This window comes from Coenobita brevimanus, chromosome 97 (assembly GCF_032717465.1).
Source record: "Coenobita brevimanus isolate Jiangsu-jjx chromosome 97, ASM3271746v2, whole genome shotgun sequence".
NCBI lineage: Eukaryota > Metazoa > Arthropoda > Malacostraca > Decapoda > Coenobitidae > Coenobita > Coenobita brevimanus.
In genome coordinates this window covers 16155953-16181370 of record NC_137050.1, presented here as the reverse complement: position 1 = coordinate 16181370, position 25418 = coordinate 16155953, and the positions used below count along the sequence as shown (strand labels likewise).

Sequence of the window (25418 nt, the reverse complement as noted above, 5' to 3'; positions counted from 1 at the left end):
GATAAGGGGCTGAAGACTGCCAGAAATCAAGCAGCATGGAAGGCCACCATTAGGTGACTAAAGGCGGCACATGCACATCTGTTGGAGCATTTATAAACTACACAAAACAAAAAAACTTATTGATTAGTGTTAAATATCAATACAACTGCAAAGTGTTTTAGAATAAGTGGGCACACAGAAGATGAGGAAAATGAAATATCCAAGAAAAATACTTCATGGTTAGTAGCAAGTATTGTACTGATAAATGTCATTACCTTGAGTTAACAGAGATAAAAGATAAATGGTAGTATTACAAAAACAATGGAAAAGAGTAGCCTGAAGCAAGTTAGTTAGCCCATACTACAATGGTCATGTCAAAAACAAGTCTACACTATGAGAATTAAGATATGGATAGCCAGATAAATGCTTTAACTGAAGTCTGTGGATGCAAGTGCTTCTGATTCTAGAGGCTGTGCTGTAGTATGTGAGGGCACTCACCATCCACATATTTCTAGGTAGAGCTATCCACAGGTGAGTTCACATTATAAACCAAATAGTCTCTTATAGCCTAAGAAACCATTTACTATACTGAGTGGTAACCACACAGCCAAAATGATGCCTGAGCCTGGATCCAGGACCTTCCATTGCGATGATATCAACAGAATATTTCCATATTTCAAACACACACACATAAACTTTCGCTACATTAGGATATACTAAGCACTCTCCAGCCACTTAGGGTGACTGTGGGTCTAAGTGGGTTGGAGGCTTCTTTCAACTCATTCATATCTCATGGAGAAATATCTGAAAGCAAGTATTTTAAACTGTAATGTACTTGCATTAAACTGATTTACCAATATATTAAACCTATTAACCTATACTGTTTGCATTACTGCAAAGAAATGCAGATACTCTGAATTTTGAAGATGACCTGCAAAGGTTTGCTGGTTGTCCTTCAAGACCATACTTTTGGTCATGAAAGTGCGCTCACTGATACTCTAGCCCCATCTGAACTACTGACGAACACCTTCTGAGATGCTGACCACTTGGTTTGTACATTTGTTTTAACATACATTTCTGGTTAAGACAGGTTCTTGCCAGCAGCTTCCCCAAGTTCACTGATGTCTGAATAATCCCCTAAACATATGGCCAACCTCTAATAGGTAAGCCATCCAATTAACTAAAACTGTTAAACAATGTAAACCTTTAACTAGGGTGACATACAACACCTATAACTTTACTTCATGGAAAGCATGATGAGTTGTAAGGTGAACTGTTGATGCATACTAATTGCACATCAGCTCAATAATCAATAGCATGCTTAAATCTTTTAATCTTTCAGTCTCAACTGCAGCTTAATGAAATCTCAAAAGCTGTCTATGTCAACTCATTTTATAATACAGTATATAAGAATTCCACAAAAATTTCTGAAATACTCTTCAAAGAAGATCAGCTCATGTATGTGACACTGAAAATTCTTGCATACACTATCTCACCCTTGCAGACACTACCAAAGTCCTTTTCCCCACTGGGCAGGGTAGTGCTAAATATGTAGATGAGAAATCCTCAGGAACGTCGACAAGCCATTCGCTCAGCATCAGAAAGTTGCGATATTTTCTTGGACGAGAATAACAAGCTTTCACCTGAAATTTCAAGAACATATTCATAACAATAATGGAAAATTATCAGGTGTTAGCATTTCAGCATATACCTGTAATATCAATTGCAGGTGATGCAAGTTTTCACAGTGTTTAATCAAACATTTTCTTTTGAAGACACAATCATGAAATACATTAAACAGTTGATTACATGCATCATACTATACATTACTCTTTTGTTCTTATAGTACACTGGCGATGATTTAAAGACACATGATTCACTACAGCAGCAACATTATTTGCCCATCTTATCCTTCCTAATCCTGCAACTCTGGTCACTTAGTACAGAAATATAGAACATAATTTCTAACTATAGTATGCAAATGACACCGTAAAGTAGCTATTTAAACTTTTTGAATATACACTGCAATAACGAATCATAACAGGCTTTTGTACATCATTATGAAACAAACTGTTATGATTGCAAAAATCTGTGTACTATACACAAATCAAAGAATGTAATATCACTCAAAACAGTATCCTTACATGAATGCAGGACTCCACAATGAGTAGAGCAATTTGAGCACTGTCAGTATTCCATAATTTGTTGACTGTTGTGTCAAAATGAATTGTAGGAGGATACATTTTAGCAATAGTACAGTGACCCCACAAATACTATCACTCAAAACAGTATCCTTACTCCCATGAATGCAGGACTCCACATAAGTAGACCAATCTGAGCAGATTATGTATTCCATATTTCGTTGACTGTTGTGTCAAAATGACTCGCATCACTTTAGAAGGATACATTTTTGAGGAAGAGTACAGTGGTCCTACAAATAATGTAGGTAGAGCAGGCCTTTTTTTTTTTTTCTTTTTTTTTTTCCATTATTTTGCTAATCATATTCACAACCCTATACACACATTTATGTTTACTGTACAGTCAGTTACACATTATACATGTTGTTAAAAAAATAAATAAATAAATAAAAAAAAAACAGTAACCTGGCAAGAGCCAAATGTAATATCACAAACAACCTTGTTATCCACAAAGTGATTGCATCATTGTGAAGGAAGTCACAGTCTTCCTTACAGTGCTACTTGTGAATGCACAACAAAACAACATACTACTGGGAGAGCCCCCTCTACTTATACTTACACAAGACACATAATATTATACCCTCTTCTGTCTTTCTTTCCTTCATTCTTTTCTCTTCCTTCTGCCTGTGGTTGACTACAATGAGTGACAAGCCAAATGGTTTCCTTTACACCAGGAAACCATTTACTACCCTGGGTGGTAACCATTTAACCAAATTTTGACGCCTGATGGTTTAGTGGGTAAATATTGTGCTCCAATTGGATTGAGCCGGTGAAGGTTTATATCCACGGGATGGTTGGGGTTTATTGCTCATGTAATGTCACTCAGGGATGAGTGAGGCTGGTCACTCTCATCTTAAATGTCAGACCAACTTGCCTAGCCCCGGGCTCCTACCTTCCTAATGGGGCACCATAAGACTGGATGATGGATGGACGAAAAATTACAGTAACTCGATGTTCTGAAAATGCAGCATGAGTCATTGGTAAAAGCAATACATTGTACTGGCTACAGTTATACATTTGCTTTACAGTACTTTACCTTATGAAGTGATAATAAAAAATGACAAGCTCTATCCAATACAAACAAAAAATTCACAAACTGACAGGAACTACCAAAGATACTCAACACAGTACAGTGGTCCCTTGCGTTTTGCGATTTAATTAGTCTGGCGAAACCATCGCTAATTGCAAAATCGCCAAATGCAAAGTATACTTTACATGGGAAAAATATCAATTAGTCTGCGCTTATCCTCCAAGTCGCCCTTTTGACCCCCAATTTCCTACTCCAAGTGCTAAAAATGAAACACAGTGTATTAGCAACACATTATACAGATACAGTACTGTATGGTTACACATCTTTCTCAAGCAAAAAATGCCAAATGCTCGGCACTCTGAGAGAAAAAAAAGCACCCAAGGTCGCCAGATGCTCACAACAATTATAGCAATGGCAGTCTGGTGGCGGACGGGCAAGGCATTTCATGCCCCACATCGCTAAATGCGTAAGATAATCGCTAAATGCGCGGGATTGGTACCTCATCTAACCTATCGCTAACACAAAAATCGCTAACTTGAAAAACGCTATATGCGAGGGGCACTGTAATATGATATCCTCAGCACTTTCTTTGAGGAAGTACCAAAATATTTCTCTGGTAGTTTACAGTACCTCTTCACATTCCATTTCATCAGTGGACTCAGAAGCAACAGCAGATTCCTCTTCAATATTGCGCAGGTGAGCAATGACATCATATCGAGCTCTGAAAAAGAAAAAAGAATAATAATGACCTACTGAAAGCAAATGAAACCCATTTACTATTTTTTAGATACACAACTACACCTGTATAAAAATTACACAATATAAACTAAACTTGGAGACCATTTATCACAAAACAGCCAATCTGATGCATAAGTGCCTGAGTAGTAGATAGTGGCAACCCTTACAATCAGGTCTGATGTTTATCAGCTGGTTTGTCTCAATTACTGGTGTATATATATATATACATACAGTATCTACAGATGCAATAGATTCACCATGGGGGAAGCGTAGTCTCAATATGAAGATAAACATCAACGTAATCAGGAACATCTTTAATAAATAGGTGACGTTTCAACAACTTGTTTGTCATTTTCAAACCTATGGAAAATACAATAAAATCAAAGTAAACACCATGCCTATGATAAAAATCTAAAAGCTTAAGTAAAAAGCCAAAGTAAAACACCATGTCTGTGATAAAAATACAAATGAGGAATTATTATGATAAGATGAGGAAATAAATCATTCATACCTAACGTTCGTGGGATGCTACTAAGTACATGGAAAAAAAAATGTAATAAGACAATACATAAGTCAAACCTTAAAAACAGAGAAGGGGCGTGGAGCAGTTGTGTGTGCCGAGCGTGGGCTGTAGATGGTGAATGAGGAGTGATTCAGCCAGGACGCGTGTTACCTCTTTACGACAAGCGTGAACAACAGGAAAATCAGATTAGATTATGGGGTGGCCTAAGGCTTCACAGCAATTTCGGATGGCAGAAAAAGGTGGCTTAGCCATAGGTAATTGCCTCTTAGTCTGTCCAATATAAGACGGATTACAGCGACTACATTCATAATTACAGACAACAGAGGATTGCAGAGCATCAGGGACTTCTTTCACACAAACCCATATGGGAAGACAACTAGATAAGATCTGTAACCCACCTACTCCTAAACTCACAGCAAACAAATCGCCTGTGTATTGTATCTTGCCATTTTTAGGTCCAAAAAGTTTTTCCATACGTAATAATATATCGAGTTTAGTTAGGAAATTTTACCTTCAAGTATGTCTTAGAACAATTTTCAAATCCAGCAACACCATCGAACAATGGTTCAAACATCAAGACCGAATCCCTGATGCTCTGCAAGCCTCTGTTGTCTATAATTATAAATGTAGTCGGCATAATGCGTCTTATATTGGACAGACTAAGAGGCAATTATGAGTAAGAATTGCAGAACACTGGGGACGGTCATACAGAACCGGTCTACCTATGGCTGAGCCACCTTTCTCTGCCATCCGAAACTGCTGTGAAGCTTTAGGCCACCCCATAAGCGAATCTGAATTTTCTGCTGTTCACGCCTGTCGTGACGAGGTAACACGCCTCCTGGCTGAATCACTCCTCACTCACCACCTACAGCCCACACCGGGCACACACGACTGCTACACGCCCCTTCTCTGTTTTTAAGGTTTGACTTATGTATTGTCTTATTACATTTTTTTTTCTAGTACTTAGTAGCATCCCACCAACGTTTGCTACGAATGATTTATTTCCTCATCTTATCAAAATTCTTCATTTGTATTTTTATCACAGACATGATGTTTTACTTTGGTTTTTTACTTAAGCTTTTAGATTTTTATCATAGGCATGGTGTTTACTTTGATTTTATTGTATTTTCCATAGGTTTGAAAATGACAAATGAGTTGTTGAAATGTCACCTATTTATTACAGATGTTCCTGATTACCTTGGTGTTTATCTTTATATATATATATATATATATATATATATATATATATATTCTTTCATTCATTCACCATCCAATCCTGTGTTGCCCCATGAGAAGCGTAATAGCCCGGGGCTAGGCAAGTTGGTCCTGACATTTAAGATGAGAGTGATCAGCATCACTCATCCCTGAGTGGCATTACGTGAGCAATAATCCCTAACCATCCCTTGGATATAAACCTTCACTGGCTCAATCTGACTGGAGCGCCTTCATTACCTCCAAAACCACCGGACACCAAAATTTGGTTATTTGGTTACCACCCAGCTAGTAAACAGTTTCCTGGTGTATAGGAAACCATTTGGCTTGTCACTCAGTGTAGAGTCACCCACAGACAGAAGGAAGAGGAAAGAATGAACGAAAGAAAGACAGAAGAGGATGGAAGAAATGAATGATGGAGGAGTGGAATATATATATATATATATATATATATATATATATATATATATATGTATATATATTCCACTTCTGGGAGTAGCGCCCCAGGAGGCTGCCCTATCAGTGGGTGTATAATGGCGGGACAGTTGCAGTGCCAAAACGCGCTTGGAGGGTGTCCCTGAAGCTGTCCTGGCAGGGTGCCCCAAGGCCACTACCACAGCCACTGGTAAGCTGGTGGGCTAGGTGTCCCAGATCCATTGCCTGGACCTGGGACTGTGCAGTAAGTGGGACCTGTGCTGTGTCTGTCCCCCTTTATTAATGCTGAAGATGACAAAACAAAATAAGTTTCAAAGCAAGCCTGAGGACAGTAAATCACCCATGGGGATGAGGGTGGATTCATGGAATGTGGGAAGTTTGAGGGGAAGAGTGGGGGAAGTCGTTGAGGCATTCAGTAGGAGGTGGGTGGATGTGGCGTGTTTGCAGGAAGTCCGGTACAGGGGTGGATCAGCCAGAAAGATTGTTGGCAAGGACTGTTGCTATAAGTTGTTTTGGCAGGGGGGGACAGACGGATATGGAGGTGTTGGTGGGATGGTTGCGGAGAAATGGGTGGAATATGTTATGAATGTTTTGAGAGTAAGAGATAGGATATTGGTAGTGAAAATTCTATTGGGAAAAAAGATAGCTGCGATTATATCGGCATATGCTCCACAGGCACAATTGGATGAATAAGAGAAAGATAGATTTTGGGATGATTTAATACGTGTAGTGGGTGGTATGCGGGATGATGAGATAGTGATTTTGGGAGGGGACTTAAATGGTCACGTAGGTGAAGCAGCACAAGGTTATGAAGGAGTGCATGGGAATGTGCGTATGGTCCAAGGAATGCAGAAGGAGAAAGGATACTCGAGTTTGGGGAGGCAACGGACATGATTGTGTGCAACACATATTTTAGGAAAAGTGACAGTAGGTTAATTACGTATGAGTCTGGGGGAAATAGCAGTCAGATAGATTATTTTCTGGTTAGGAGGGCCAATAGGAGGTTAGTGAGGGATATTAAAGTTATAGGAAGTGAGGAGTGTGTGCAGCAGCACAAACTATTGATTTGTGATATGGTGCTTAAAGAACAAGTGATGAAAAAGAGGACTTATGTACCTATGAGGAAAATATGGAAGCTGAAAAACCAAGTAGTAAGGGATGCCTTCTATGGCGAGATGAGGAGAATGGTGGCTGAACAGGGAGCTGTAGACAGAGGCGTTAATGAACAGTACAGAGCCCTCAAGAACAATCTCTTGAGAGTTACTGATGTAACATGCGGTTGGACAAGAGGACCACCAAGACATAAAGTAACTTGGTGGTGGGATGAGGGTGTAGAAGCTGCAGTTAAGGAGAAAAGAAGGCTTTTCCGGGAATGGAAGAAGGGTGGTAGCAAAGAGGAATATTTGGCCGCCAAGCATAGGGCTAGAAGAGAGGTATACAGGGCAAAGTCTGAGTCACAGAGACTTTTACTTGATAACCTTAATCATGGGGAAAGGAAAAATAAGATATTTAGGGTGGCAGGTCAGGTGAGGAGGGATAATCGGGATATTATAGGTAAGCAGTGTGTGAAGAATGATGAAGGAAGGGTAGTGGTGAACAGTGAGGATATTAAAGAAGCATGGAGAAAGCATTATAACCGGTTGTTGAATGAGGAGTTTGACTGGGACAGGGAAGGTTTGGAGCCAGCAGATCCAGTATCTGGCCCTTGGCCTTTGATTGATACTGCTACTGTGAGTGAGGCAATAGGCAGGATGAGGGTGGGGAAGGCAGCAGATGTGTCTGGGTTGACTGCCGAAATGTTGAAGGCCTCAGGAGATATAGGGGTGAGTTTTGTCACTGACCTGATAAACAGGATTATTTATGAGTGTGTTGTCCCAGATGATTGGCTGAAGAGTGTAATTGTAAATGTGTAAAAAAGGGAAGGGTGATGCCCTGGAAAGAGGAAATTATAGAGGTATAAAGCTTTTAGATCAGATAATGAAAGTAATGCAGAGAGTTTTAGAAGGTATGATTAGAGAAAGAGTGAATACTGATGAGATGCAGTTTGGGTTTATGCCAGGTAGGGGGACCACTGATGCCATATTCATTGTTCGAAAGCTTCAGGAAAAATATATTGGTAAGAAAAGGGATCTGTATTTTATCCACACAACAATGCTCCATCACTTCCTCATTTGTCAGTCTGTCTCTCCATATGACTTCACATGCTCCTCTCAAATAACTCATTTCCACTGCTCTCACTCTTGACTTCTGTCCCTCTAACAAGGTCCAAACTTCACGTCAATACATTAGAGTTGGTATCACAGTAGTCATGTACTAGCTTTTTTACTTCCATGCTCACTTCCCTCTTTCTTGTCACTACTTTCAGGGAACCAGCAACCTTTCTTCCCTGTTATACCCTTTCATGCACTTCACTCCCTAAACTTCCATCCTTACTCATCACACTACCCAAGTACCTAAACGCATTCATATTTTCCATTGCCTCCTCATCCAACCTCATTGTACATTCACCAACTTTATTTTTCCCCACATTCATCTTTAGATTCCGTTCCTTACACACGCTCCCAAACTCATCCACCAAGTCTTGCAGCTCCCCTTTGTCTTCACATAACAACACAGTATCATCTGCAAACAACAGTACAGTGAGTTTCCAAACACTGCCCTCTCTCATTAGGGCCATTCCAACATCCACTGCCTATCTTGTATAGGCCACTCCAACATCCACTGTCCTACCTTGTATCTCTTTTATAACCCCATCCATATACAGACTGAATAACCATGGAGATATGACACATCCTTGTTTCAATCCAACCTTCAAACAGAAAAATTCACTCAGTTCACTATCCACACGCATTGCAGCCTTAGCACCCTCGTACAGAGGAGAGGGCGGTGATGGTTCGGACAGTGCATTCCCTGAGAAACGTATGGGTCCTAGGGCCGTGTGATCTTGTGTGAAAGCGGGAGTTTACTTTGACCACACGGAACCTCCAAGCTAGAAACCCCTCACTTTTTGATGCAGGTCAGGTTTTATGTTTTTTGCATCTCCTATGTAATAATTTGAGTGTATATCATAAGCTCTACCTTTATGAATATGCCAAGCATCAAACTGTGCATTATCAGGGTGAATCTGTGTTGCATGTAGAACATATTGCTATGAAAAATGAATGTTAAACTCTCTCATGTGAAAGTTGAGAATACCCATTAATGATTACATAGGTTTGGGATGATTTGGACAGTTGAGGAGGGGGATGGTTCGGACAGTCCTAACTATCCCTCCACTACTACAACATCATGACCCTATCAAATGGTAACACTACTTTTGACCATTTATATTTGAACACATAGTGAAACACCATTCTTAATAGTTATCAGGGAATATATATTAATAGTTTTGTTTATTTAACCTATTCCTCAAAGTGTTAAATGAAGGAATGGGTATTACAACTTCTATTTTAGTTTTGCAGGCTACAATATGCATTAAAAGTCTTAAGTTAGTCAGTCTGAAACAAGGCCTGGAAAGTGAAAATTGAAGTCAATATTCCAGAGAGAGAGAGAGAGAGAGAAAGGCTAATTATGCATAATTTCATAGCAGAAAGTAAGAGGTTAAGTCATTTATTATTAAATATGGTGAAGGTTATTTCAGTTATAATTTTCTTCTTTAAACTGATATCAAGTAGTTCATTTTGATTCTGAAGTTTAATATTGTACTTTAAGAAAATGAAATAGCTTTGAATTAACAAATGTTTCTTTTTATCCAATATAACTCACATAATTTTAAGAATATGCTGAGTAATACATATGGCCGAACCATCCCAACCTACTATCCGAACCATCGCCACTGGTAGGGATGGTTCGGGTGATTTAGTCACTTGTGTTTCGTTAACTATAGCTTAAAGCTGAAAAGAGCTAAGAATTTCATATTATCAACCTAAAGACCCAAATGATGTGGCAACATTTTAACATAAACCAGATTACACACCTGATTAATCCTGAATTTTTATAAATATTAAAAAAAAAAAAAATGTCTGAACAATCATCGCCGTCCCCTACTCTTCATGGCCTTCATCAACTTCCCATCTACTCCATATATTCTTAATACTTTCCACAATCCATCTTCACTGAATACCTTTTGAATGACGAAGGTGGTCAGGAACCTAACCCCCTATTTCTTAACAATCTTACTGGAAAAACAGGTTCGTTATTTGACCAATTCATTATTCAACCACTTTTTATGGAATGCATCCCTGTCAAATAGTGGGGGAGAGGTGTACCTGGGTAGTGTGATGAGTAAGGATGGAAGTTTAGAGGATGAAGTGCTTGAAAGGGTTCAACAGGGAAGAAAGGTGGCTGGTTCTTTGAAAGTAGTGATAAGAAATAGGGAAGTGAGCATGGAAGTAGAAAAGCTGCTGCATGACAGTATTGTTATACTACAGACATACTGATACCAAAATTTTGATCGATACTGATACTGATACTGATGCCACAAAACTGGACCAACACTGATCCTACTACCACTACCGACACCAGTGAGGAAGGATGGTGCCTGTAGTCTGAGGGCTGTGGCAGGGCCCTAAGCCACTGATGCGAGCCTACAAACCTGTCTCATACATGTCCAAGGTGGCAGATGTGGCTCATTACCAAAGAATGTACTGCAATACTACACACCATGTACTCAAAATAATGTGACACTAAATAAGTGGATATTATCAAAATAATGTGACACTAAATAAGTGGATATTACCAATCATTTATTTTTCATCCCTATAAAACATCCAAATTCTGTTTAACAAAATAACTTGCAGTGAGTGATGTGGTATGCACTAAATTCCTTTTAACTCATACAGATACCAATGACGGGCTGGGCCATCATGAGTTTGTCAACCTCTGATGTTAGTATGATGACTTTCCTCGTCATCCGATGTAATCTCTAAAAAAATATTTAGGGAGTCGTCATTTTTGTTGGACGACGGGGAAAAGTGGGCGGAGCTAAGCCTGCCACAGCCGGTGCGTGTGTGCTCACTTGTTTTGCTCGGCTCAGTGTGGTGTAAGGTTCCTCACAGGTATGATGTACACCTCTTGACCTCCCGCTGAACACTTATGCTCCTTTTTCTGGCGTATTAATGCGGTGTTATTATTTAAGAAAATACAACAAATAATGCATTGTTGGAAAGGAAATTTATTCTGCTACATATTGAAGCAAAAAATATTAATTCTTGAATAATATTTTTTTGGCAAAAATTTTTTTAAAGGAAAGTGTAAAACTTTAGCATGTCAGCTAACTTCAACTCACTTTTTTTGCATTGTATTTTGTATATATTGTCTTTTTGGACAATGTACAACAGAGCAAAACTCTTCATCTTCAAAATGAGCCCAAAGTGGCCTTTCTATGATGAATGGTAACTTTCCTATGAGCGTTAGAGGTAAAATATCTCTACGCGACTGTTCTGAAAGCTCTTGAGTGAGAGTTACCCACAAAGCCAGAATTTACGCTCACCCCTTTACAGGATAGGATTAAGTTTTAGTAGTATCGGCAGAAAATCAGCCCATACCGATTCCAATACCGATACTCTAAAAATGGGCCGATACCACCAATACCGATACCGATACATTGGTACATCTCTACGTGATACTCACTCTAATGTATGAAAGTGAAGCTTGGACCTTGTTGGAAGGACGCAAGTCAAGAGCTGGAGCAGTGGAAATGAGTTATCTGAGAGAAGCATGTGGAGTTACATGGAGAGGCTGATGAACAAATGAGGGAGTGAAGGAGCATTGTGGTGTGGAAGTGGATGTGATAGAAACCATTAGGAGAAATAAACTGAGGTGGTTTGGCCATGTGGAGAGGAAGGAGAGTGATAGACTACCATGGAGAGTGTATGTGAATGAGGTAGAAGGGGAGGAGAGGGAGGGGGAGACTGAGGCTGGAGTGGAGAGGTATATGAAAGAATGGGTTGGGAGCTGGAGGGAGGGCAGCAAAATGGCAGGGAACAGGGCAACATGGAGGAGGTTTGTTTGTTACGAGATTAAGGCATCTGGCTATAGAAAGAGAGACTGATAGTATTAACCAGGCCAACATATGTTTCTGACATCTACTACAACAGCGTGTATGGATTTAGTGGGTCTAAACTGTCGTACAAGGGATAATGTGGGCTTGCATTTGGAATGCCTGGTGCTAAATAGATAAATCCCTTAGGTTCTGTGCTTTAATCATCACTTCCATTATCACGTGCCATATTCGGTACCAATTATACGGCACTTTTTTCTTTTTTTTTTTTCTTTTTTTTAATGCGAGGAAGAAGGAACCAAAGGCCATGAGCCCACAGTAACAGTTCCCTCAAAGAGAAAAACAAAATACAACAGAGAGCCAAATTCAAGATCTGATCATTTTGAGATGCCTGGACACACTGCGTTTGAAAGACTGGAGATCATAGGCAGCAGGAAACACAGACAGAGGGAGACAGTTCCAGAGCTGACCTGTTGCATAAATGAAGACTGGGAGTAAAGGTTAACTCTTGCATTAGAGAGTTGGACAGAAAAGGGATGAGAGTTTGCTGCCAGACGGGTGCTACGCGCCCGACGTAGAGGTGGAGGAATGCAAGCAGACAGTTCAGAGGAGCAGTGACCATTAAAGTAGCGATAGAAAAGAGATAAAGATGCAACAGTGCGGCGAAGAGACAGAGGTTGAAGGGAGTCAGTAAAAGGAGGAGAGTTAATGAGACGAAAAGCCTTTGACTCCACCCTATTGAGAAGAGTTGTATGTGGGGAGCCTCCCCACACATGAGAGTCGTACTCCACACAGGGGCGGATAAAACCCCTGTATAGAGTCAACAATTGTGCAGGGGTAAAGAAAGAGCGGAGTCGGCTTAGCACACCCAATCTCTTGGAAGCAGATTTTACAAGAGATGTAATATGATCTTTCCAAGATAAGTCCCATGTAAATGACACCCCAAGCATGTTCAAGGATGATGCAGGATTAAGCTGAATATTATTAAACATTAGTGGGTATACCTGTGGAAGATTTTGTCGGGTTGATGGGTGTAAGAACTGAGTCTTTGATGCATTAAAGACAACCATATTATTTTTACCTCAGTCAGAGATACGAGCCAAGTCAGACATTAGGTGTGCCATAGCCTCATCCCTTGTTTGTTGAAGTAACTGTTGAGATGGGTGTTGCGGGAACCGAATGGAAAGGTGAAGGGTAAAGTCATCAGCGTATGAGTGGATAGGGTTAGATGTACAGCTTAGAAGATCATTGATGAATAAAAGGAAGAGAGCTGGTGATAGGACGGAGCCCTGAGGAACACCACTGTTGATAGATCTAGGAGAAGAACGATGGCCGTCTACAACAGCGGCTATAGAACGACCAGAAAGGAAGCTAGCCATGAAGGCACAGATAGAAGGATAGAAACCGTAGGAGGGCAGTTTGGAAATTAAAGATTTATGCCAGACTCGATCGAAAGCCTTTGAGATGTCAAGTGCAATGGCAAAGCTTTCGCCAAAGTCCCGAAAGGAGGATGACCAGGAGTCTGAAAGGTAGGTGAGAAGATCGTCAGTGGAGCGTCCCTGACGGAACCCATACTGACGATCGGAAAGAAGGTTGTGACAGGAAAGATGCCTTAAAATTTTTCTATTAAGAATTGACTCGAAAACTTTTGAAGTACAGGACGTTAAAGCAATTGGACGATGGTTGGAGGGTTGGGAGTGGTCACCCTTCTTTGGGACTGGCTGAATGAGAGCAAACTTCCAGCAAGAAGGAAAGGTACAAGTTGACAGACAAAGGCGAAAGAGTTTGCCTAGGCAGGGTGTAAGCACAGAAGCACAGTTCTTGAGAACAACAGGAGGGACCCCATCAGGCCCATATGCCTTGTTAGTACTGAGGCCAGCGATGGCAGAAAATACATCAACTGAAGAAATTTTAATGTCAGCCATGAGGAAGTCAGAGGGGGGAAGTGATGGAGGAACAGCACCGGAATCGTCTAAGGTGGAATTGGAGGAGAAAGTCTGTGCAAAGAGATCTGCTTTATCAGTAGAAGAAATAGCTACAGAACCATCAGAGTAGAAAAGAGGAGGGAAGGATGATGAGGTAAAGTTGTTAGAAAGATTTTTGGCAAGGTGCCTGCAGGAGCGGGAAGAATTCGAGTTGGAGAGTTGAGAGCATTTAGTATGGATGAAATTATTTTTAGTAGAGCGAAGAACAGACTTAGCACGATTCCGGGCAGAAACGTAAAGATGATGTGATTCAGGAGTGGGTTGGCTCCGGTACCTTTTGTAGGCCTTCTCCTTGTTGTGGACAGCATTAGAACAAGCGTGATTAAACCAAGGCTTTCTTGCATTAGTCAAAGGATATGAGAAAGGAATGTATGCTTCCATGCCCGAGAGAATAACCTCCGTAATGGCAAGGCACACTCAGATGGCTCACGGCCATGGAAGCAATAATCATTCCAGGGAAAATCAAAGAAGTACTGCCTGAGGGCCTCCCAGTCCGCGGCTCCAAAATGCCACAGACGACGTTTCCCTGGAGGGTCCACAGGCCGTACCGGAGTGATAGGACAGGTTAAGGTAATAAGGTTGTGATCAGAGGAGCCCAACAGAGAGAAAAGATTAACAGAGTAAGCAGAAGGATTAGTTGTGAGGAAGAGGTCAAGTATGTTGGAGCTCTCTCCAAGGCGGTCAGGGATACGGGTAGGGTGCTGTACAAGCTGCCTTAGGTCATTAAGGATAGAAAAGATGTAGGCTTGTTCACCAGGTGGATCAGTGAAAGGAGAGGAGAGCCAAAGGTGGTGGTGAACATTGAAATCTTCAAGAATGGAGATTTCAGAGAAAGGAGAAATGGACAGAATGTGTTCCATTGTAGAAGTAAGATAGTCGAAGAATTTTTGATAGTCAGTAGAATTAGGGGATAAGTAAACAGCACAGATATATTTAGTCAGAGAATGACAGGAAAGGCAAAGCCAGAGTGTGGAGAATTCAGAAGAATCAAGTTCAGGAACACGAGAGCAAGAGAAGTCGTTGCGTATGTATACACAACAGCCACCTTTGACGTGGTGCTCAACAGAGCGAAAGTTAGAGGAAAGGCCGCGAATGTTGCAGAAATGAAGAAGAAGAGAGTCAGACAGTGGTTCCAGGCACCTTGAGTCGTCACCGGGAGAGGGGCAGATGGCGGGGGCATTTATGGTTCCCCCCCCTGGGGACTACGAGGCTTGATGAATCGACGCCATTTTTGGTGAATTTTGAATAGGAAGTGTAGTGTGTACTATGCATGTAGTTTGGTGAAGATAGTTAGAGATAACCAAGGGATCACTGTGCAATGAATTTATGTGAGGTGTTTAAAAGGATCATTATGCAGTCCTTGTGGTTATATATAATGAGTAAAGCACATCTTCCTTGTACAATACACCTCTTTCTGGTTACTTAGTAGTACTGTGAATGTTAAAATGCTCCCTCAGCAACAAGAAATGCTGCTGGAGGGTAATGAACTGCATTTTCTTACTCTGTCTGGTGTAGTCCACCATTCTAAAGGAATGAGGTGGTTTCTGTAAGACCTGATTTATGCACACACAAAAAATCTTTGGCTGGGGTTATGAGGCCATGGATAATCCCCAGCTTTTTGAGATTTAACAAAAAAATGCATGTGGTTTTGTTTGTATAGTGAAGCCATGATTCTGAAGGTCTGAAAGATGTGTGAATGACAATGTGCACCATTCAATAAGGTATGCTGTTGATAGTTCTCCCATTTTTGCATTTTCTCTTTTCTTGTTTCTAAGTCCTACCTTACCACATCTATAGTTGGGAACAAGGGTTGGAATGACAATATGGATTATAACAGCAGCAGTAGCAGCAATGATGATCATGATCATGATAATGATGATAATGAAGATGAGGAAGGGTAATAAGCAAGGAGGGCTGTCAAGTCCCAATATGGACATTAGAGTAAACTTACCAGGCTTACATCACTGTATGTGTATAATCAACTCACGTTTTCCTGGCTTCAAGAATAAGCTGCCTGCGCTCTTCCTGCGAAGAACCAGATGGTTTGGCTTTGTACAAGGCAAAATGAGGATGCTCAGCATGAGGATTATTCTGGTGGGATGTCACTGACACACCACTCAAACTTGTTAAGATATCATCCATAGTAGTAGTAGGCCTGTAAAAAGAAAAGAAAAAAAAAAGTTAACATCACAATCAACAACAACAACATGTCAGTTCACTAGTGGATGAACGTCATATTCAAATTAAACTTTCTACACTGACTGACTGACTTGGAGTTACAGCAGATCATTTTAGTTTATATCAGAAAATCTGTGAAGTTCATTTCTCTATCTTGTCATCTGACTGCCTCTTCCACTTACTCCATCTCAGAGTGCAAAACAGCTGCTGTACTGTACCTTGGATGTACAACTGCTAGCTTTTATACAATAAAAAGATATGAACTGTCCATAATCATTACTGCTTATGTGTTGATAATATCTTCTACCTAGGTTTGCAGCCATATCCATGAGGCTCGCTTTTTATCTTTCCATGTGATGTTGTCAATACCTAACAAAATCCTTTCCCTTTTCCACTCAAAGTTCAAGTTCTAAGGGTTTTATTAACCTCCAGGTTCAACTGGGATGGCACACTGATTAAATATCCCCCCTTTGGTGGTGGATGGTGGTGACCAACATCCACTCACTTGATGTAGTACTGCCTACTTCTTCCTTTCCCTTTCTTATTCTCTCTGTGTCTGTCCTCTTCTCTTTCTACTTCTTCCTTTCCCTTTCTTATTCTCTCTGTGTCTGTCCTCTTCTCTTTCTACTTCTTCCTTTCCTTCCTGTCACTTTTATTACTCTGTTTCCCACTTAAGGTGGCTCTACACTGAGTGACAAGCCTAATGGTTTTCTTTAATCCAGGACACCATTTACTGTACAATGCTGGGTGGTAACCATATAACCCAATAATGGGGTGAACTGAATCCTGCTATGGTGCCCCTGTTAAATGGGTGGAGATGCAAATGTGGCAATCATTCAGGAACCAATGCTCCCCACTAATTATTGCGCCACATTATGGCGAGAGACTGTCAGCCACAGGGGAATATCAGTCCACTGCATGTGATGGCCCTGTAAGGGCAGTTGGTTGCCAGTGTTTAATAGGTCTGCCTGACCAGACAGACTGGGGTTGATTAACAACAACTTCTCCCCCCCCCCCTCTCTCTTTTTAACAAAAAAGTAAATTCCTATCCTTCATGGAGTGCTGCTGCAATGTGTGGGGACTCACAATATACAGCATTTCTAAATGGGATGGGGTCCAAGGCTTTTCAATATGAACATTCTTCTTTCCACTAACTCCCTTCTACCTCTCTCTTTTCACCACACTGCCACATCTCTTTTTCTTGCACCACTACTCTTCCGGTCACGATTCTTGTGAACTCTTTGTTTCATTCCTCCCTCACTGAGGTAGGTATGCAGCATCCATCTAGCTACACATTCATCTTTTTTCTGTACACTGCACAGACTAATAGATGTGTTAATAAGCATGCATGCAACTAGTCATTTCTAAAAACATTTTATCTTTAGTATTAGTCTCTCTTTGGATATAAACCTACACAGACTCCATCCGGTTGGAGCGCCTTAACCCCTCTGTGGCCGACCACGTGGAATTTGTCGGGCTCCACAGGCAGACCCTGAAAACCATTTTTCAAAAGTTTTGAAAACTGATTTACAGTATTTCCCTTGTCATATTGAAGAGGAAGTTCCAATGCACCTGACAGTGCAAATTTCAGCTTCCCAGACCCATCCTATGGTGTGCAATCGAACGCGGAAGTTTTGTAAATATAGGCAGCTGATACCGGTACTAGTCACACGTAGGTACTGCAGCGATGCAACATCGCACTTTTTTTTTTTTTTTTTTTAAAAAGCATTGTCAATGGTGCTGAAAAGGTGTGAAATAACTAGACATGTGTATTTTGAAAATTTTCAGTACATACTAAGTGAGGTTTGAATTTTAAAAAATTATATTATGAATTTATTTTGCATTTTTCGGTGTTTATTGTGTTTATGGTAGTACTGACTTATTTTTGCAGTCTGGGTGGTGGAGTTTGTTTGAAAAGGGAGGTGAGAGTTTCTGTATTCAGACCAAAATGAGATAAACATCATCCCTTGAGTATACAGGCTGGACAGTGAAGGCTGAAATGCGAGACAACCTGCCATTCGCACCTCACACGAGCTGATTAGCAGGAAAGGAAGGGACCCCTTTCCACCCACAAAAGCATCACATGAACACGGAAAACTTTCCAGTTATGCTTGTAAAAGGCAAAGAGTACATAAAATGATTCAAAACAGTATAAAAAAACTAAGCAAATAGGTAAATACCAAACAAAAATGAATTTTTCTTTTATATTCATGTCTTTTTTTTTTTTCTTTTTTTTTTTCATTCATTGCCAGACGCCATGTATCCCAAACAGGGTGGCCAAGGGCTTAGAGTTAATTGTTTTACAGGGAGGGGCACTAATCCTCCACCAACCCCACTTGACACGTAGGGGGAACGTTATGCCAACAGCATCTGGTGTTCCCAGGAGGTCACCCATCCAAGTACTAACCAGACCCTTTTTGTTTATGCCTGTGTTTATTTATACTGTAATTGTAAACAGGGATCACTCTCATCTTAAATGTCGGGACCAACTGCCTAGCCCCGGGCACCTACGCTCCTCATGGGGCAGTGTAGGATTGGATGATGGATGGATGTAAACAGGGTGGTTGTGTGTGTTTCGCAGGGAAGGAGAAAGATATTTTCTGTCTGGATCGAGATACTGAGTGTAACCAAGTGTTTAGGCATGGCCCCGAGCGAGAAAATTGTACATCCACTCGTCACGGCAGAAAGGTGGTGAACTGATAAATGAAGTATGAGACAGTGAAGTTACGGTCAGTCTCATGTCCCAGATGTTCGTTCACTTCCCAAAAGTTTTCCCAGTTTTCTACAAGTCACACTGCATCGAATGGTCCAAGTCAGTACAACAAACCAGAGCAAATAGGTAAAGATACCAACACAAAAATGTACTTTTCTCTTATTATCATGTCTTTTTTGTTTATCTATCTATCTATTGCCAGACGCCTCAATCCCATATGGGGTGGCCACACACAAATCGCCTCCAAGTCGCCCTGTCCCCCGCCATTTCATTGCCCTGCTCCCAACTCACCCCCCCCCTCTCTCATATACCTCTCCACCCCATCCCTCCATCTCATCCTCGGCCTCCCCCTCCCTCTTCCCCCCTCCACCTCACTCACATACACTCTCTTCGTCAGTCTTTCACCCTCCATCCTCTCCACATGGCCAAACCACCTCAGTGTGTTCCTCATAACGCTTCCTATCACCATCCACATCCACACCACAACGCTCCTTTATATCCTCATTCGTCAGCCTGTTTCTCCATGTGACTCCACAGGCTCCTCTTAAATAACTCATTTCCACTGCTCTCACTCTTGACTTGTGTCTTTCCAACAACGTCCAAGCTTCACTTCCATACATTAGAGTTGGTATCACAATACTGTCATGTAGTAACTTTTTCACTTCCATGCTCACTTCCCTGTTTCTTATCACTGCTTTCAAAGAACCAGCAACCTTTCTTCTTTGTTATACCCTTTCAAGCACTTCACCCTCCAAACCTCCATCCTTACTCATCACACTACCCAAGTACTTAAACGTACTCACATTTTCCAATTCCTCACAATCCAACCTTGCTGTACATTCACTGACTTAACCTCTCTCAAAGACCATCACTTTACTCTTCCCTACATTCACCTTTAGATTCCGTTTCTTGCACACTCTCCCAAACTCATCCACCAAGCCTTGCAGCTCCCCTTCGTCTTCACTCAACAACACAGTATCATCTGCAAACAACAGTACAGGGAGTTTCCAAACACTATCCTCTCTCACCAGGGCCACTCCAACATCCACTACCCTACCTTGTACCTCTTTTATTACCCCATCCATGTACAGACTGAACAACCATGGAGACATGACACATCCCTGTTTCAACCCAACTTTCAAAGAGAAAAATTCACTCAGTCCACCATCCACACGCACTGCAGCCTTCGCACCATCGTACATACTCTTCACAGCATTCAACAACTTCCCATCTACTCCATATATTCTTAACACTTTCCACAATCCTTGTCTATCCACTCTGTCATATGCTTTCTCCAAATCCATGAAAGCCGCATACAACGTCTTTCCCTTCTCTAGAAACTTTTCCACTAAAGATCTAAGAATGATTATCTGATCTACACAACCTCTTCCCTTCCTAAAGCCTCCCTGTTCTTCTCCAACTAATTTCTCTGTTCTTTCTCTAACTCTGTCAATAAGTATCCTACCATACACTTTTCCTATTATACTAAGAAGACAAATGCCCCTATGATTACCACACACTTCTTTTTCCCCTTTTCCTTTGTACAAGGGAATAATTACAACTGACTTCCAATCCTCCGGGACTCTACCTTCCTCCCAGGCCAATCTGCAAATCTTCCACATCCATTCTACTACTATCTCTCCCCCATGCTTCAGCATTTCACCACACACTTCATCAATTCCTGGGGCTTTCCCCGATTTAACTTTCTTCACTGCTTCCACAACTTCTATCCTACTGATTTCTTCCTATCTTCTCACCTCCCTCCTTCTCCCAGCCATTCCCCAGCCACTTATACTCACATTACTTCCATCCTCTATGTTCAACAATTCCTTAAAGTGTTCTCTCCATCTGCTCACTTTTTCTCCCTTCTCCACTAGTAATCTACCATTTTTATCTTTCACTCCCCTGCTAACTTCACTTCCACCCTGTCTTACTCTATTCACCTCTTTCCAGAACATTTTCTTACAGTCCCTCCACTTTACACTCAAATTCCTTCCAAATTCCTCATCCACTCTCTTCTTACTCTCTCTTACTAATCTTTTCACCTCTCTCTTCTTTCTACATATAACTCTCTCTTCTGCCTCTCAACTTCTTCCACGCCCCTATTTCTCATCCATTCATTGTATGCTTTCTTCTTTTGTGCCACAGCCTGTCTCACCTCTTCAGTCCACCACGCTGTTCCTTGCACCCCCCTCCGTCTTCTCTTCCTTCCACACACCACATCACATGCTGCACATATTTCTTCTGTAAATATCCTACACACACCTTCCACGTCTCCCATCTGCTCCAATTCATATTTGCCCAATCGTTCCTCCACTTCTCTCTTATACTCTGCCTTTTTCTCATCCTCTTGTAACCTTTCCACTCTCCTTGCAACTACTCCTTCCTCTCGTCTTTCCCTTCTTCTATTCCTCCATCTTACTTGAATCCTAATTCTGGCCATCACCAAAGTAGTGGTCAGAAAGTCCACTCCCCCAGCCTCTATAAGCTATTGCATCCATTACACATCTCAGCATCCTTTCATCCACACACACATAATCAACCCACCCTTCTCATCACTCGCCATGTATACCTGTGGATCATTTTATACCTGAAGAGGGTATTGGCTATCACCAACCTCCTCCCAGCACAAATGTCCACTAACGCACTTCCATTCTCATCTATCTCAGCAGGCACACCACACTCACCAACTATTCCATCCACCTTCACATTCCCAAATTTACCATTCATATCACTGATCAAAAACACTCTCTCATTCCTTCCAAACTTTTCCATGCACACTTCTACATTTGTCCAGAACTCTTCTCTCACTCTTCTACCACGATCTTGGGTTGGCGCATACACACACACAATCGCCCACATTTGTATTCCAACTTTCAACTTTACCCACACAATCCTTGACCCAACTGATCCATACTGTCTTATGCTCTTCTTCCATCTGTTACTCACAACTATACATACTACTTCCTTTGCCCTCTCATTCTCACCTACTCCTGCATATATACCCCATCCATACTCCCATTCTCTCACACTTTCTCCTCTCCATTTTGTTTCAGTTATTCCACATACATCCACTTTTGCACCCTCAAGCACCTGGACAATCTCTCTCTCTCTCACCTCATCATTCGCTCCCCTTACATTCCACGTTCCGATAACCATGTCCTTTGTCCGGTCCTTGGTCGTCATCGTTTGGTCAGTCCTTGTCCGAGGCTTATTGTTTGTTTTTTTAGTTAGTTGTTTTCCGGGGAGGGGCACTAACCCTCCGCCAACCCTTTTAGTTGCCTTTTACGACAAGCAGGGATACTGGGGGAGTAAACATACATGGTACTTATTTTGTAGTCTAAAATCAACAATCACTTATATGTACTGCATACAGTATTATACTGAAATCATTTTCCTCATGAAATGTGAGAATATAAGATGACAGGTGGATCTGCCATGCCTGTGATGTAAAGTTTTAACATGAACATGTCCGGGACGTCTCTCCTAACTGTATAATTCATTTATGACATGTAGATTCTACAGAAATAAAATCTGTTACTAAAGACTGTATAATCACTGACTCTTGAATAATAAGAGCCAGCTCCAGATTTTTCATTTTTCTTTTGTTGCACCCACTACAATACTTGCTGCATCAGGTATTTCAATGAGCTCCTGATTTTCTATCTCCAAATTACAGGGGAGGAAGTCTTCTCTAATGTATTTCTGTTGCAACTGTGTCTTTATGGGGGTTTCAGTATCATTCAGTATTTTCTCTGATCAAGACACATGGCTTTCACCATGCGATAGTTCCCATCCCCACTGGTGGCAAGGCTGCCACCAACTCCCTTAATAAAAGTTTTTTCAAGGCTTAAGAAACTTTCATGGTTAGGTTAAGTTGGTTAATGACACCTGAGGGATCTGCGGGAGACAAAGCCCTCCCAACCCCCTGGTTAGGGCAAGGTTAGATTTAGGCTAGTTTGGTTTTGATAGGTTAGTTTGGGCAGACTAGGTTCAGTTCAGGTTGGTACGTAATGTATTTTGATCTGTTTGTACAGTATTTTATTCCATATCTAACTTCAGGTGACATTTTAAATGATCTTCCTTATTTTATCTGTTATTTGACTTCACACCCCCGCAGGAGTAGGAGGCATCTGCCACAAAATTGCATCCAGCTCAAAGGAATGTTAAAAATTGTTCGTCCAAAACAAAAACAAAAACAAAAACGGGTACAACAAAGGATTTTTGTTATTCACTCACCATCTAATCAGTGTTACCCAATGAATAGTGTTGGAGCCCGGGGCAAGTTGGTCCTGACATTTAAGATGAAAGTAACCAGCCTCACTCATCCCTGAGAGACCATGTGAGCAATAAACCCCACCCACCCATTGGATATAAACATGTACTGGCTCAATCTGATTGGAGCACCTTAATTACCCACTAAACCACCGGGTGCCATAATTTGGTTATATGGTTACCACCCAGCATAGTAAAATGGTTTCCTGGCGTACAGGAAACTGTTTGGCATGTCACTCAGTGTCGTCACCTGTAGACATAAGGAAGAGGAAAGAATGAAGGAAAGACAGAATAGGAAGGATGGAAATGAGGAAGACAGGAAAGGGCGGGCACCCGAGAGCAGCCCTACATCGAGCAGGGTTCCCAGATCATTGCCAGACTCCCCCACCGGAGAAATATGAAAACCCCCCAAAATCCCCCCAAACCTTTATACAATATCCCCCCAAAATACCCCCTAATGTAATTATTAACTAAACTATGTCCTTGCCACTAAAGTAAATGAGGGGTAAATAAAGTTTCCACTTTTTATATATTTACTTTCAATTCCTTATATGTTTTAATGCACAAAAAAATATTAACAAAAAAAAAACATGCAAATTTTCCTTTATGGATACCTAATTGTTAGGTTTTTATTACCAGACTGACTCCCATTTCCTTCCGTAAGTTTGCACGTACTTTGCCCACTTCCTCATTATGACAGAATAGTCACGGTCACAGGGCACATACGACATGAGTGAAGAGGTACAGTACGTGTGAATGAGGCAAGAAGACACTAAACAGTACAGTACTACAGTTGGCAGAGGTCACAGAGGGTTAGGCGAATTAATTCAGGGCCTCAGGGGAGGGATGAGAGGAGGGGAAGGAGTGGTGGGAATAGGGGGTAGAGGAGGCTTATCAGGAAATACCATGGATTAGAGATGTTGAAACGACTTGACCTGACTTCCCTTAACCTCACCCAACCTGTACAGGCAGTCATAGGGGGACAAGGGGCAGCTTTGGCCTCACTCCTTCCTCAGAAATTAATCCCACCAAATTTCTCCCCAACCCATCAAATGCCTATTTTTCCCCCTAAATGAAAAAGAAAACCCCCAGATTTGGGGGGAAACCCCCAAACCTGGGAACCCTGACATCAAGTGTTTGGATGGTGAGCGTCCTCACCTACAGTACCTTTTACAAAAACAAACTCGGAAGCAGATGACAACTGTCCGTCTCTGTTGGGTGCTGTAATTTTACAACTGTATTCTAGTATTCCACTATGGTATGAAGGCCAAGGGTCATGTTAAAACTTACGGGTTTGCTATTTCCTTCGTACTTTAAATACACGCCCAAACACTCTTAGTACTTGGTCGCCGAGATATTATTGTTGTGGTTGTTCACCCAAATACACTTGACAAAATGAAATTGGACAACTCGACACATGCTATAATGGGTAAAGATACCAAATTTATTATAAAGACACAAGAACAAGAAGAAAGACATTTCATATTTGCCATAAAGATGAACTGGTGAATACCGTAAAAGCTGTATAAAAATAACAGTAATGATGTCCCGAACTTACTTTGAGTATTCAGTGTCTGACTGGGTTCATAACTTCATCGCCAGTGAGGATGTCCAAACAATTTCCTCTGCCTTCCGCCACACAGGCAATCCGCACAGCCCAAGCTGGGTTAAATTTTAGAATTACACCCAACTAACGAACAGTTTAATTAACTGTGCTCATTACTGGACTTAAACAATTCTAAGCACTGTCTCTTCCATAAGCCTCCATCAAAAATGCTGTTTTAGGACTGGTGGGACTTGGGGATAAGCCTTTGCCCAGGTCGGACACGTAAAATGATAATAAATAAATAAAATAAAGAGTTGGGGGGGAGGAAGTCTCTTCTGGGTATAAAAGGCCACGGTCGAGGACACGACCCGCTGCCCTTCCTTGGCCGACGGTGCAGGATCGTGAAGGATGACCTTCCCATGCATTTAAAGGGGAAGGAAAAGTTTAAAAATATGGGCGTCAGGTCGCAGGCTGGCAAGCTGCCCCGACGACCACGAGAATCCACACAGAAGGCGCGTAACTTGTCGATGAGTACAAGGGTCACCAGAGCCACCACCAAGTAGGAGAGGAGGGGATATCAAAGGGTAGCCAAGTGGTCTTGTAGG

General features: G+C 41.4%; 1 protein-coding gene across 1 annotated transcript in view; it reads right to left on the bottom strand.

Moving 5' to 3' along the window:
* The window catches only part of Snup (snurportin-1), a 103258-nt gene extending 78639 nt beyond the window's left edge, over nt 1–24619 (bottom strand). Inside the window, exons 1-4 of the mRNA XM_080283385.1 lie at nt 24558–24619; nt 16089–16256; nt 3838–3928; nt 1476–1622 (exon numbers count right to left, since the gene is read on the bottom strand). Of these exons, the coding sequence (XP_080139511.1) occupies nt 1476–1622; nt 3838–3928; nt 16089–16243 (393 nt within the window). The 5' untranslated portion in view covers nt 16244–16256; nt 24558–24619. The remainder of the gene's footprint in view (nt 1–1475; nt 1623–3837; nt 3929–16088; nt 16257–24557) is intronic.
* Nucleotides 24620–25418: the final 799 nt, after the last annotated feature.